The sequence below is a fragment of the Sander lucioperca genome, chromosome 14, assembly GCF_008315115.2.
Source record: "Sander lucioperca isolate FBNREF2018 chromosome 14, SLUC_FBN_1.2, whole genome shotgun sequence".
NCBI classification, from domain to species: Eukaryota; Metazoa; Chordata; class Actinopteri; order Perciformes; family Percidae; genus Sander; species Sander lucioperca.
In genome coordinates this window covers 7,563,211-7,576,210 of record NC_050186.1, presented here as the reverse complement: position 1 = coordinate 7,576,210, position 13,000 = coordinate 7,563,211, and the positions used below count along the sequence as shown (strand labels likewise).

The 13,000-nt window shown below is 43.0% G+C and overlaps 1 protein-coding gene across 1 annotated transcript in view; it reads left to right on the top strand.

The window, feature by feature from the left end:
- Nucleotides 1-13,000, top strand: part of LOC116038351 (LIM/homeobox protein LMX-1.2-like) — a 46,643-nt gene that overhangs the window by 20,758 nt on the left and 12,885 nt on the right. The window contains exons 3-5 of the mRNA XM_031282679.2: nt 10,770-10,996; nt 11,664-11,839; nt 12,105-12,182. Coding sequence (XP_031138539.2) covers nt 10,770-10,996; nt 11,664-11,839; nt 12,105-12,182 — 481 coding nt within the window. The remainder of the gene's footprint in view (nt 1-10,769; nt 10,997-11,663; nt 11,840-12,104; nt 12,183-13,000) is intronic.

Sequence of the window (13,000 nt, the reverse complement as noted above, 5' to 3'; positions counted from 1 at the left end):
AAGCATTTGCTTATTACACTTGCCCCTTTTACATTCTATTTTATTAATATTTCGTTATTAGGTCCCTCAGAATATTGACGTTTGGATGGACTAATGTTAAATTATCCTGAGATGATCCTAGTTGTGAGACAAATGATAGGAAAAACATGAATATTCTGTTGCCTTCATACTTGATATGCATCACATAAATTGCTCTCATATTGTTTGTGTGTATTATTCAGTCTAGTTTGACTAATTTTCCAAGATATAGAAATAAAACTAGCCCACACTTTGCCACTCAGTCCAACTTCTCATTTTCATTACAGCAAAATAATTCAGGATGTTTGTTCTGCATTCAAAGGTGCACACTTTATCATAAAAAGTATGAACGCGCACTCAGAGCATGGGCTGGCGGTCACGGAGCTCGCCGAAGTGGACACGTGACTGTCTAGCGTGCACTGCTGCGTCCTGCAGAACCGCAGCCATCAAGCTGAAAGATAGGATAGGATTTGTTCTTCACACTTTATCTTGATTCTTTTGGAAACCTGGACACGTTGGCGTTTTGGACCTTCACGTTGTAAATGTGTATATGTATATTTATGTCCAGTGTGTGTGTATACATACGTGTGTGTGTGGGTGTTAAAGTGTTTTTGGCTGGGATCGGAATATTGGTTACATTTTGGTTTTGCCAGTGATGAACACCACATTAGAAAAATATACATTTCTAATCCCCCCGACAGGTCTGTGGCTTATAGCAAGCTGTGTGCAGGGTGAACGATGTAAAGAGTGACTTGATGACATGCAACATAAAATAAGAACTCTGTGAGTTCATTGGATGCAGCAGTGTGCTGCTTCGTAAAAACTTACTGTACAAGCAAACCAGTTCTCCAAACATTATGTGATTGTTTAACAAAAAGTCCCTTTAGATCAATCACACACACGATCTCTCACTCACTCACATGGTATTATAGAATAGATTAGAATAGAATACACTTTATTGTCCACGAGTGGAAATTTGTCTTGGACATAGTGCTACAATCTTTTGCCTTACAACACAAACATGTAACAGAAAAACCATTCTAAAATCAACATGAAATCAAATCAACATAAATATAAGATCAACAAAGCATCCTAGGACACAAAAGAAGGACACACATGACAGCACAGACAACACAACATCCTAAGAATTAACTGTTATAATTAAAGTGCGAAATGCAAAAAATCCTGGTGTATTTATTACACCTCTGCTCTGCTGTGCTAAGATTTACTATCCAGTCATACCCTCTGCTCTGGATATATAGATATACATTTCTGATATTAAGTCAAAATGATAGAATGCATCGTTAGATAGGCAGGTACACTACCGGTCAAAAGTTTGGGGTCACTTAGAAATTTCCATTCCACTCCATTACAGACAGAATACCAGCTGAGATCAGTTGCATTGTTTTTTTAATCAGGGCAGCAGTTTTCAGATTACATTATGTGCTTACATAATTGCAAAAGGGTTCTCCAATGTTTTCTCAGTTAGCCTTTTGAAATGATATCAGATTAGTAAACAGAATGGGCCTTTGGAACATTGGATGAATGGTTGCTGATAATGGGCAATGTAGATATTGCATTAAAGATCAGCCACTCACTCAGATCAGCTGGTATTCTGTCTATAATGGAGTGGAATGGAAATTTGTAAGTGACCCCAAACTTTTGACCGGTAATGTACATGTTCCATACACACTCCTCTGTATGTCCACGCAAGGGTGTAACATTGGGTTCAACATTGGGGGGGTTGAGATATCCTTGAAAAATGTTTGAAAAAAAAACATCAACGTTAAAAGGCGACAAATATCCGAAAAGGCGCGAAAAACTTTGGAAACAGCATCCACAAAGCTTCTCTTCTCTGTGGTTTGCTTCGAGGGCTTTTCTTGCTTCTTGGTACCAGAGACCAAGACAGTATGCTGGGCTCCAGTCAGTACAGACCACACACCTACAAGTCAATACGCTTTATTAGCATGAGCGTAACAAGGCAATATTGACAAAGCGTCAAGTAATACGATGACATAAAAAAGGTACAAATCATAAAATCAACCAAAAACACTGAACACTTGCTCTGTGTGTGTGTGTGTGTGTGTGTGTGTGTCACTAATTTACAGAATTGTGTTTTTGGGGAGTGTCACTATTGTGATGTTCAGCCCGTTGTCATGGTAACTAGACTCTGAGACTATTGTGTGTCTCTGTTTCTCTTACTGTCTGTAACAGACAGAAAGTTACTCAGCATATCAGGCAGTCAATTAGAGAATATTTAAACAACTTTAAAGCCTAACAGCTCTCAGGATAAAAGAGCTGCGACGGGCACTAGTATTGAAATCACTGCATTTCTGTTTTCAGTGTTCATGATTTCTCTTGTCACTCTGTCATTTACAATACATCTGGTAGGGTCTCTATGGGATCCAGGTGTTGTTGAATACTTTTACACATATTTCTCCCCCCTTAGATCCAGGCCCCCAGGGCCCGTGCCCACTTCCCATGCAGCAATGTGTTTGCTAACTCGTTTGCCACAACTTTAAAGGTGATAATACTGCATGTCAATGTTGTGTTTAGAGCTGTTCCGATGTCCCAGGTGACCAAGCAAACCAATGATTGCTTCTTCAAAAGAATGTTTGTCTGCTGTCTTATCCTGATTCTTATTACCGCTATAAACCACATGTCCATTCGTTGGATTTACCACTGTATGTCAGTGTCATCCAATTAGCATTTTTTTTCTTTCACTGTCACAAAATGGACTTGAGGATCTCCTCAGGACCTCTGGGCTATTGACCCACCCCCTTCTCTTTCTTTCACTCTCTCTGTATGGAACTTGGCATCAGGTTGTGTTCTGCTTTGCTTGCATGCATGCATGCACACACACACACATATACATACACACACACACACACACACACACACACACACACACACACACAGAATCCAGAAGCAAGCTTGTGAGGATTCACCCTTCTCCCGCAGGGTGTCCACCACCACTCCATCACAGCCAAGATTTAATATCAGATAACCTGCCAACAGCTGTCATGGCAACCTGCCTCTTCCCACAATGCAATGTTCCCACTGTCCCTGAGCAGTATTGTACAAAGTCTCTTTTCTTCCTATATGTATCTTGAGTCGCCTGTATATTAGAAAGTATCAGCAGTTTACAGTTAGATTCAGAGTTTAATGTCATGTCACTGGTCTAATCATTATCCAAGATGGCCGCTGTTTTGTGAGTGTGTGCAACATGCTCAGGTCTGCTGGCTTAACGTTTTGACTACTAATGTTCTAATCTAATATGTATACACCATCTTAATTTATAAGATGATGGCCAAACTCACAAGCAGACCAAACTTTTACTGCAACACATTCTCATGAAGCACCAAAACACCAAAATGTAAGATATAGTGCTTAACTAGGAGACGTTACGCCAGCTACAGTGGCGAGCTCCATGAGGCAGAGTGGCAGTTGCTAGTTGTTTTAAGCCGCTACAGAGCTTTGTGAAGTCAGCTACAGAACTCTGTCACAGCTCGGCCGTATCAGTGGCAGTTAGTAGATGTGTTTAGCTGCTACAGAGCTTTGTGACGCCGGCTACGCTGCTTCGCATGATGCTCCGCATGGTGCTCCGCATTTTATTGTCTTCCTTTGTTTTTATAACATAATATAACTTTGTACAGCACTTTGTTCAGCCTAGGTTGGTTTTAAATGTGCTCTATAAATAAATTGACTTGACTTGCTTTCCCCAGGAAGCTCCCTGGCTTGAAAGTCCTGTGTTTTAGCTGTTGAAGTTGAAAGTGGCTACACAGTCGTGTGTGTACAGGGAGTACAGCAGGGGACTCAAAACACAGCCCTGGGGTGCTCCAGTGTTAAGGATGAGGGTGGAAGAGGCGTGTCCGCCCACCCTCACTACCTGGGGTCTACCTGTCAGGAATCAAGGATCAACATGCAGTGATGTGTTTCATCCCAGGTTCATGAGCTTTGTGACAAGTCTGGAGGGAACTATGGTGTTGAAAGCTGATCTGTAATCTCGCATAGCTTCCTTTCTTTTCCAGGTGAGATAGGGTTGGTGTGGAGGATGTGTGCTACAACGTCTTTCGTTGATTGGTTGGGACGGTAGGCAAACTGTACTGGGTCCACTGTGCTTGGTAGTGAGGAGCAGATGTAATTGTTGACCAGTCGTTAAAAGCGTTTCATCACTACAGAGCCACTGGGCACTAGTCATTCAGGCAGGATGGTCTTGTTTTCTTGGGCACAGGAATGATGGTGAACTTGTTGAAGCATGTGGGTATGACAGGCGGAGCCAATGAGCCAGTGACAGGTTGAGTTCAGGGGAACTCAACTGGCACCAGTCCCCACTCTCTACTTAGTCCATAGTGACTGATAATGCCCCCGTCCACAAAGCTAGCTCTATAAAGAAATATTACCCAGTCTGCTGTGGAAGAACACCTTTGGGGTGAACTGGGCTCGCACACAGTGTTGGAGCTCACTGATGCTCTTGTGGCTGAATGGGAGAAAGTCCCTGCAGCAGGTTCCAACAGCTGATAGGGAGACTCCCAAAAAGATTGGAAGTGTTCTAGCAACACATTAAGGTCCATGGTGTCAGAATCACGTCTGTCAAAGATGGCAGGAATGTGAGGATTGGCATATGTAGTTTAGTTTGGGGCATACTTTTGGCCATGTGCATGACATAATGTATATATCTTCTAAAGGATAAAATTATTTTATTTTTTATATTATACCTCACCTTCATTTTACCAATTACTTCCCCGTCGTCCTTCTTTTGCCAACACCACCACCTCTGATGACTCTTCAGTGTGTGGTGAACCAGCAGAAGGTGAATAAATGAGTGCATCTGATTGATTGCTGAGATCATTTCCCTGCTAACAAACATGTTGAAGTGAGTCCCCAGAGAATCCTGGGGCCTTATTCTGACTTCTTGAGCTTTGGCTGAGCAAACAGCTCATCCCCACTCTCTGAATCCTGCTTTTATTTCCCCCTGCTTCCTTTACAATCATCTTTTCACTATGCCTACTAATTAAAACACCAACAAGCTGCCACCCGAAGCCGCCACCCACCCAGCCAGCCCCGTCCTTTAGGTCACCCAGCTCCCCGAGGAAGGAGAACAAACAAGAGAACAGTGAAGAAACACACACAGTCTGTTTTTACTGCTTCATCCTTTCTCCACTCCTCTTATCCTCTTTAATCCTGTACCTCTTTATGCTTGTTAAGCTGCTGGAGTAGTGTGGAAGCATAGGGGAAGAGGGCCAGGAGGTCAAGGAGGCTCCTACAAAGAGGTGGCCCCATCCAAATAGGTGGCCCCTCCAAAGAGGTGGCCCCTAGCAGTGGTGGTCCACTTAAATGAGCCGCTGAGGACTTTTCATGAATGGTCTGCTGGAACAAACTTTCACTCACATTGAAAGCTGCACCATACAAGGTTTTAAAAATAAGCCAGACTAAAAGTCTCAGCCTCGGTAGCTGCTCCTTGAAGCTGTGAGGTTCCGCAGACCCCACGTGTTGGAAAGAATCATAATGTTATTATTTAAATGTGTTTGTCCAGAAGAAAGGTCATGGGGTCCTTAAAATCAAAAATGTGTAAATTACATGAAAATCTGCCTTTTAGATTAGGAGATTTTATGAGCTTAACTGACATTTAGACAAAGAGTGGTGCAGGGAGAACTCACGGAGTGTCCAAAACAGAAATGAGTGAACAAACGATGCTGTTGTCTTTCTGTTGAGGACGGTCTCATGAAATTTTGAATCCTTGAAACTTTAAATTCTCGCTTACAGAAAAAAAAATGAGTTGTCCAGGTCTGACCTACGATGCTCAACAGGGGAAAATACTTGTCAGACTTTAGAATTTGAATGTCTTGTCTAAATGAATCTGAAGTTTAATGTAAACATTAAAACACAGTTCACCATATCAGTATCATTTGCTGCACCATCCCGCCAAACAAATGATCAAATCCCATGAACTCACATGTGATGATGGCTCCCTACACCAGCAGACAAACATTTATTATATTTCCATTCATTCTTATTAAACTTTGATTTGACCGTTTAGTCATTTGTTTACTTTAAGTTACAAGTTTCAACTTTGATATATTTAAACAACCAACACAAATTGATGTTACATTTCCTTTTATTACCTTTATTATTTTTTCACATACCTGTAAATGATGGTGTAGCTTACTTTTATTAGTTGGAATGGATGGTGTTTCATATTAACATGTCCATAGAGCCAGTTCTCATTCCCAGGGCGTCAAATACCGATGCTTTGTCCCAGCTCTATGCGTCTGATACCGTCGCACAAGCCTCTGTTCAGCGTCTGTATGAAACACTCCGGGCTTTCAACTGTAAACCCATCTGCGGCAATATTAGACGCTCAGAGCAAATGCTCCAGAACAAATGCTCCAACGTCCACATAGAAAGGGGGTCAGGGTGGTGGATGGGTCAAACAAAACAGGACTTTCACCCAGGAGACCGCGGGTCATGTCCTGTATGTCACTATAGTGACATTACTTATTTTAACCTCACCCACGATCTTTCCCTAACCCTAACCACGTGGTTTTGTTGCCTAAACCTAACCACGTAGTTGTGTTTGAATTAGCCACGTGGTTCGGTTTGACATGCAGATCTACCCAGGGTGTCGCCAAGAGTTCCTGACAGAGCGTCAGTATGTGACGAGTTGGGATGAAAACCGGTTGGTCTAAGTTCTGAAACCACTTCTACATGTCTAAGGCTGTGTTCAGACAACCTGCGTCGGCCGTCCAACGGTCCGGCAAAACGCAGGTCTTTCCATTCATGTTGAATGGTGGTAGTGCGTTTAGGCTGCGGGGGGGTTGCTGCAGGGTGGACACTCAAAAAACGCAGTGGGCCTGCGGTGAAAATTTGAGACTGACTCAACTTGGAGAAACGCAACCCCACGACACGCTGCGGTGGCCAATCATGTAATGGAGATCAGACTTGTCAGTGTTTGGAGCTGTGGTGTGAGAGTCCCGTACAGGAAACAGGAAACATCACTGCCTCTATCTCTGCCACAAGAATGTTTTTAAAAACCAAACACAAGCTCTGAACTGCCCGGGAGTTTGTGTTATAGCTGAATGTTTCCTGCAACAACAAAGCACTCGCCATGCCTCGCTCCTCTTTTTTCTTTCTGTCTCCTGTGAAATAAAGATGAAAAGTCGGAAACATTGTTATCTATAAACGATCTGAATGAAAACAGTAATTGTGAAATATAAAGTATATTTGTGTTTTGTTGGGGGGTTAAAGAACACAACAGGACGTCACACAAATGGGCCCTTTCATTGACACTCCCCCCCGTCGCACCACCCTGCGAAAAATCTCCAGATCGCTGTTTTTGGTCTAAATGCCCCTCAAGCCATTTGTCCACTGTATTAACAGCTTCCCATTCAAACCATACTCGCCTTCACAGCCACTGATATCAACGATAACGTGACCGTCTCCGTCTCTGTACTGTTGTTGTGTAAATGTGCAGGAGGGAGTTGGACAGCAGGGAGAGGCTGCTGAATAGAGGAGGGTAGTCCCACTCAGAGAGGAGGAGGAGTGCAGCTGTCCAAACACTGAGCCTTCTGTACCTGCTCGAGCCACCTCCTTCCTCCCCCCACCCTGCCCTCCTTTAGCCCTGTTCCCAGATTCAACACTCAGTCTGCTGGCCTCTGCTGCTTTCTGATCTCACACCCACCAATGGGCACAAATACACAATTACACAGGTTTGCTCATCAAATGTATCAAAATAAAATACAAAATACTGCAATTAAAAAAGATGAGCTCTGCTCAGATTTGATGTGGCTCATCAGGATGGATTGAGGTGGGGTGCATGCTGGGTGGTTTGTGTCAGTCTAAGTGACCGTTGACTGACTGAATGAAATACGGTGGTTCAAAATGAGACAGGGTATGTCACGTGATTCACTTGCATTGAGCTGCAGCCTGGGATTAGGCTCATCGTTGTACAGTTGACTTTTTACAGTTTAAACCTAGGGATAAAAAAAATTCTCTTATTTGAGAATAAAATGACATAATAAATAATATTTTAATTATTTCAGATACACAAATAAAAGCTGTAAGTATCTAAGTATTTTGTTACAAATTACATCTTTTTTTCTGTCCTAGTGTGAATGATGAACCACAGGGAAATCACAAAATAACTTAATAGTAATAAAATGTGTATTTTAAATACATTTCATCTCTGCGCACACCACCACTCACACCGGTGAGCCACACCACGTCTTTAACTTATCTAAAGAAAATTCAATTTTTATCTATTTCAACATTTTAACATTCAATATTTTATCAACCTTCCTTTTTTTACTAGAAGCTACTATTCAGACCCTGGACCAGCTAATGTAATGAATATCACACACAGACACAGACACACACACAGACACAGACACAGACAGACAGACAGACAGACAGACAGACAGACACACACACACACACAGTGTTGCCAACTTGGCGACTTTCTTACAGGACTATCCAGAGCCTTTCTGTGACTTGCTGCTCAGAGTGATCCCAGTCAGCGGCTCGTCTGGCAGCAGCTCACCGTCTCTCCCTTCATCTCGCCATGCGCCGGCAGGCAGGACTGAGTTACTATGGTCTGCATAGGGTTAGGGACATGAATAATGCCATCTTTTTAATCACAACGTTCAATGGCGTCTGCTCTGGCCGTTCTAGTGTTAACCAACAATAAAGTATTCATTAGTAAAAGCTTCTGCTGTGATTTGAGGCTATATAAATAAAAATCTTTGTGTTACCAACGTCCAGTCCAGGGCAAGGAGTTACAGAAAAGAAACCCACACACGTACGCACGCACGTGCACACACACACACACACACACACACACACACACACACACACCGTTAACACTTCCAAAAGACCCCTCTCTCTCTTTGTCTTTTGTTCCCTCTCTATCTTTTCTCTCTTCTTGGCTTCTCTAATCTTTCTTCCCGCTCTCTCTCTCTCTCTCTCTCTCTCTGTCTCTGTCTCTCTCTCTCTCTCAGCTTGAGGTCATCATACTAAAACTATAGATGTTATCCACACACAGCACTCTCTGGGAGTCCAGACAGCAAAACATCCCTCTGAGGGCAGGAATGGAGATGTGTAGGAATCCCTCGCGTTTCTGAGAAAGAGTAACAGCACCTGCAGGATTTCCAACTCCGTGCACATTTCTTCTACAACAATATTTGTAACTTCCAGAGATTTGGGAATGTCTCTCTAAAGCTCTGTTTTTGTCAAACAAAAAGTAGGAACACAACTGCACAACTACTTTGGGCACCTTTTATGTGAACAACTGAGGGCAACCCCAACAATGCCTTTGAGAAGAGACTCTCCAAAAGTGTGCGCTGTTCTAAAACATTTTGTCTCACCCCTGTTTATACATTTTCGCCTTCAGAGGACACTTTGCACAAACTACTTTTTTCCAAGCATGCCGTGGCATTTAGATCATTGAGGGTAATCGGTGGTTCATAAGAAATACAGACAATAAAACATTCTGAAAAGGAAATTTATTTAATAGATAAATTAGTATAATAAGGATGCAAAAGAAAGTACATCTATGTAAAGCTGTTCCAAGTAGAAGTTTGCAGGTTTAAAACCAAATTTCTAAATTGTCCAAGAGGCACAACTGAGTTGATTTTTAATAAATGAAATCAACTCAGCCATGATCACGACAGTTCGGTTCGCGTACAGTAAAGTACTAGCTAGTCTGGCTAGTCCACACAGCATTCTGGGATGGGAGAAAAACATGCTCTGGTTTATTGGCATTTCTTTAAACCAATCACAATCATTTTGGGCGGTTCTAAGCTCCAGACGGAGCCACGGTGCCTCTGCTAAATAGTCTCAGGAAGGAACTTGTTTTGGTGGAACATGTGTACGTTCAAAAGTAGTTTTAGTCGTGCAACAGAAAACTCAGATTGGACAGATAGTCTAGCTAGCTGTCTGGATTTACCCTGCAGAGATCTGAGGAGCAGTTAACCATAGTCCTCAGAAATCCACCAGAGGTTAGAACGCCAACACAAAGGAAGCCCAAGACAACGGATATCCGGCCTGAAATCCGGCGGATTTTCCGGCGGCAACAGAGCAATCCCGGAAGTGGAACGTCAAGGATATAGACCAACCAGCATATAACTGAAGTTATCAGTGACAGAGGGCCTCAGGTCCAGTGGTACACATAACAAATAACAAGATGGAGATGAATTAACAAGTTATATACTTATTTATACTTACTTATATATACTTATAGTCCTTCCAAGTCAGTTATAAGAAGTTCTTTTCCCTTTGGTAAGGGTCATTTTCTATTTCCTTTCCCTGAGTAACACATGTCATTCCACAGCTCTTACTATCCATAAACCAACAGTACAGTTAGACAGCCCCATGTATGGCCTGAATTACAAGAAACAGACAGAAAGATATAAATGTACCAAGAGCACAAATACAAATAGAAACAATGAACTAAAGAAAAGAAAAAAAAAGATGACTGTAATTCTGGCATTGCTTGTATCACTGGTGCCCATTCGTCAGCAAACCTGTCTGTTTTCAGCTGTGATCTTGCTGTGTTATTGTCTTTTTGGCTATTAGAAGCAGAATCCTCAATAAGGAGATCAGGCCACTATGTGTCATAGTCTCAGGAGGTACACTCAAAATGAACAGTGCTGGATCCAAAGTTCAGTTAATGCCCAGAATCTGCCCAACCTCACCCTGAACATCCCGCCACAGTCTTCATTGTTAGCACTGGTGTGTCTGCTGTATTTCCTTAGGTTGTTTGCCACCAAGTGCAGCGGCTGTCTGGAGAAGATAGCAGCCACAGAGTTGGTAATGCGAGCTCTGGAGAGTGTTTACCATCTCAGCTGCTTCTGCTGCTGCATCTGTGAGCGCCAGCTGTGCAAAGGAGACCAGTTTGTTCTGAAAGAAGGTCAGCTGCTGTGCAGGAGCGACTATGAGAGGGAGCTGCTCAGCACCGTCAGTCCAGACAGCTCAGACTCAGGTAACCCTCACAGCCTATTACAAACCCAGTGAGTTTAAAACACAGCCAATGAATTACTTAATGTACTCATGTGTACATCTCTATGTCTCTTAGCATCATTATGCAAGGCAACGCGCAGATCGCAATATTTGCAAAACCTACTTTTTCAATTTCCTAGGGTTTTCGCCGCAACTGCCTGAAACTTGCCATATAGCATCTTCAGATGGCCCTGACAAATATTTATCAAAAAAAAGCGCAAAAAATGTTAAAAAATGCGCAAATTATGAACAAACTAATCTTTGTAGCTAGCGACTAAACGTGAACGTTAGCATATCTCGGCCAAAGTAAATGCTACCAACACAAACCATGGGATTCTTGTTTGGCATGCCACTACGAGGCTCTGTACCAAATTTGACGATGATCGGCCATTAGGGGACGCTATAATCAAGGTATCTGTATGGCATATTGGCCTGTAACTCAGTCAATGTAAATGGGAAATGTGCAATTACCATTTACTATAGAACTTGTGGCTCACACATTGTGATATTTCATGACGTTAGCTCCTCCTCGCCATTTGACTTTCAGAAAAAGAGAATTCCCATGCAGTTGCACACAAAACGTCAGTCAAATCCAATCTGCAGTCAAATACAATCATTTAGCATTTCTTGTTTGTTTCTGTCTGTGATAGATAAGAGTGAGGATGAGGATCTGGATGTGAAGTCAGAGAAGTGCCCTGCAGCGGGGAACGCCAGCAAGGACAGCAAAGACCCTCGTCGGCCCAAACGGCCACGCACCATCCTCACCACCCAGCAGAGGAGAGCCTTCAAGGCCTCCTTCGAGGTCTCCTCCAAACCGTGCAGAAAGGTAAGCCGAGAAGACTGAGTATAGTGAGATATTTGACTGAAGTGATGCACTGATCAAACTGTAGAAGGGCATTCTAAAGGTTTGCATGGTGGCAGCTTATTCTAAACATATGATGTGCTCATATTTAAGTTTCCCGTTTTAGGCAGAAAGAAAGTTAATTAAATAAAAATAATGGCTGTCTGACAATTGGGAACTATACACTACACTAGCACACACACATGATGTTAGTGTGTAGAAATGGCTGATGAGTGTGCTGTGGCTTCAGGTGAGAGAGACGCTGGCTGCAGAGACTGGACTCAGTGTACGCGTGGTCCAGGTCTGGTTCCAGAATCAGAGGGCAAAGGTCAGTACAGCAGCACACCAAAACACTCACACTGGATACACAGATGATGTTGTGTTCACACCATGTTGGATAGAAGGTAGCCTCGCATTGTCAGACCTTCCTCCACAGCGCTGCGGAGGAAGGTCTGGCTAGTCCACACAGCATTCCTGGATGGGAGAAGTGCCTCTGCTAAATAGTCTCAGGAAGGAACTTGTTTTGGTGGAACATGTGTACGTTCTAAAGTAGTTTTAGTGGTGCAACAGAAAACTCAGATTGGACAGATAGTCTAGCTAGCTGTCTGGATTTACCCTGCAGAGATCTGAGGAGCAGTTAACCATAGTCCTCACAAATCCACCAGAGTTTAGAACGCCAACACAAAGAAAGAGGAAGGGGACGGACATCCGACCTAAAATAAGGGAGATCCGGCGGAATTTCCGGCGGAATTTCCAGCTGCACCGGAACTATATCGATATACACTAGATGGAAGGTAGCATTCCATTTCCATGTGTATGAGTTGTGAGCATCACATCCACTGACAGTGGCTGACAAGTGTAGGTTTGGTTTCAAAAGTGTGTGTGTTGGGGGGGGGACGACCCCCCCACATTGCCATGTTTGTTGTAAAGTCCACCAACTTGGCCTGCCTGATATGTAACCAGATACAATCCCAATGCCGTCGTTATCCAGATCACATGTGATACCGAGAGCTCACCGTCTTTTTTGCCAGAAGTGCTTAATGGTCTAAACCAGTTCTACATCAGATGAGCTTCAGTGGATCAAGAATTCATAATCTACTATTTGCTCGGCTTGTTGGCATTTGGAAGAATAAGCTGGTCAGTCTG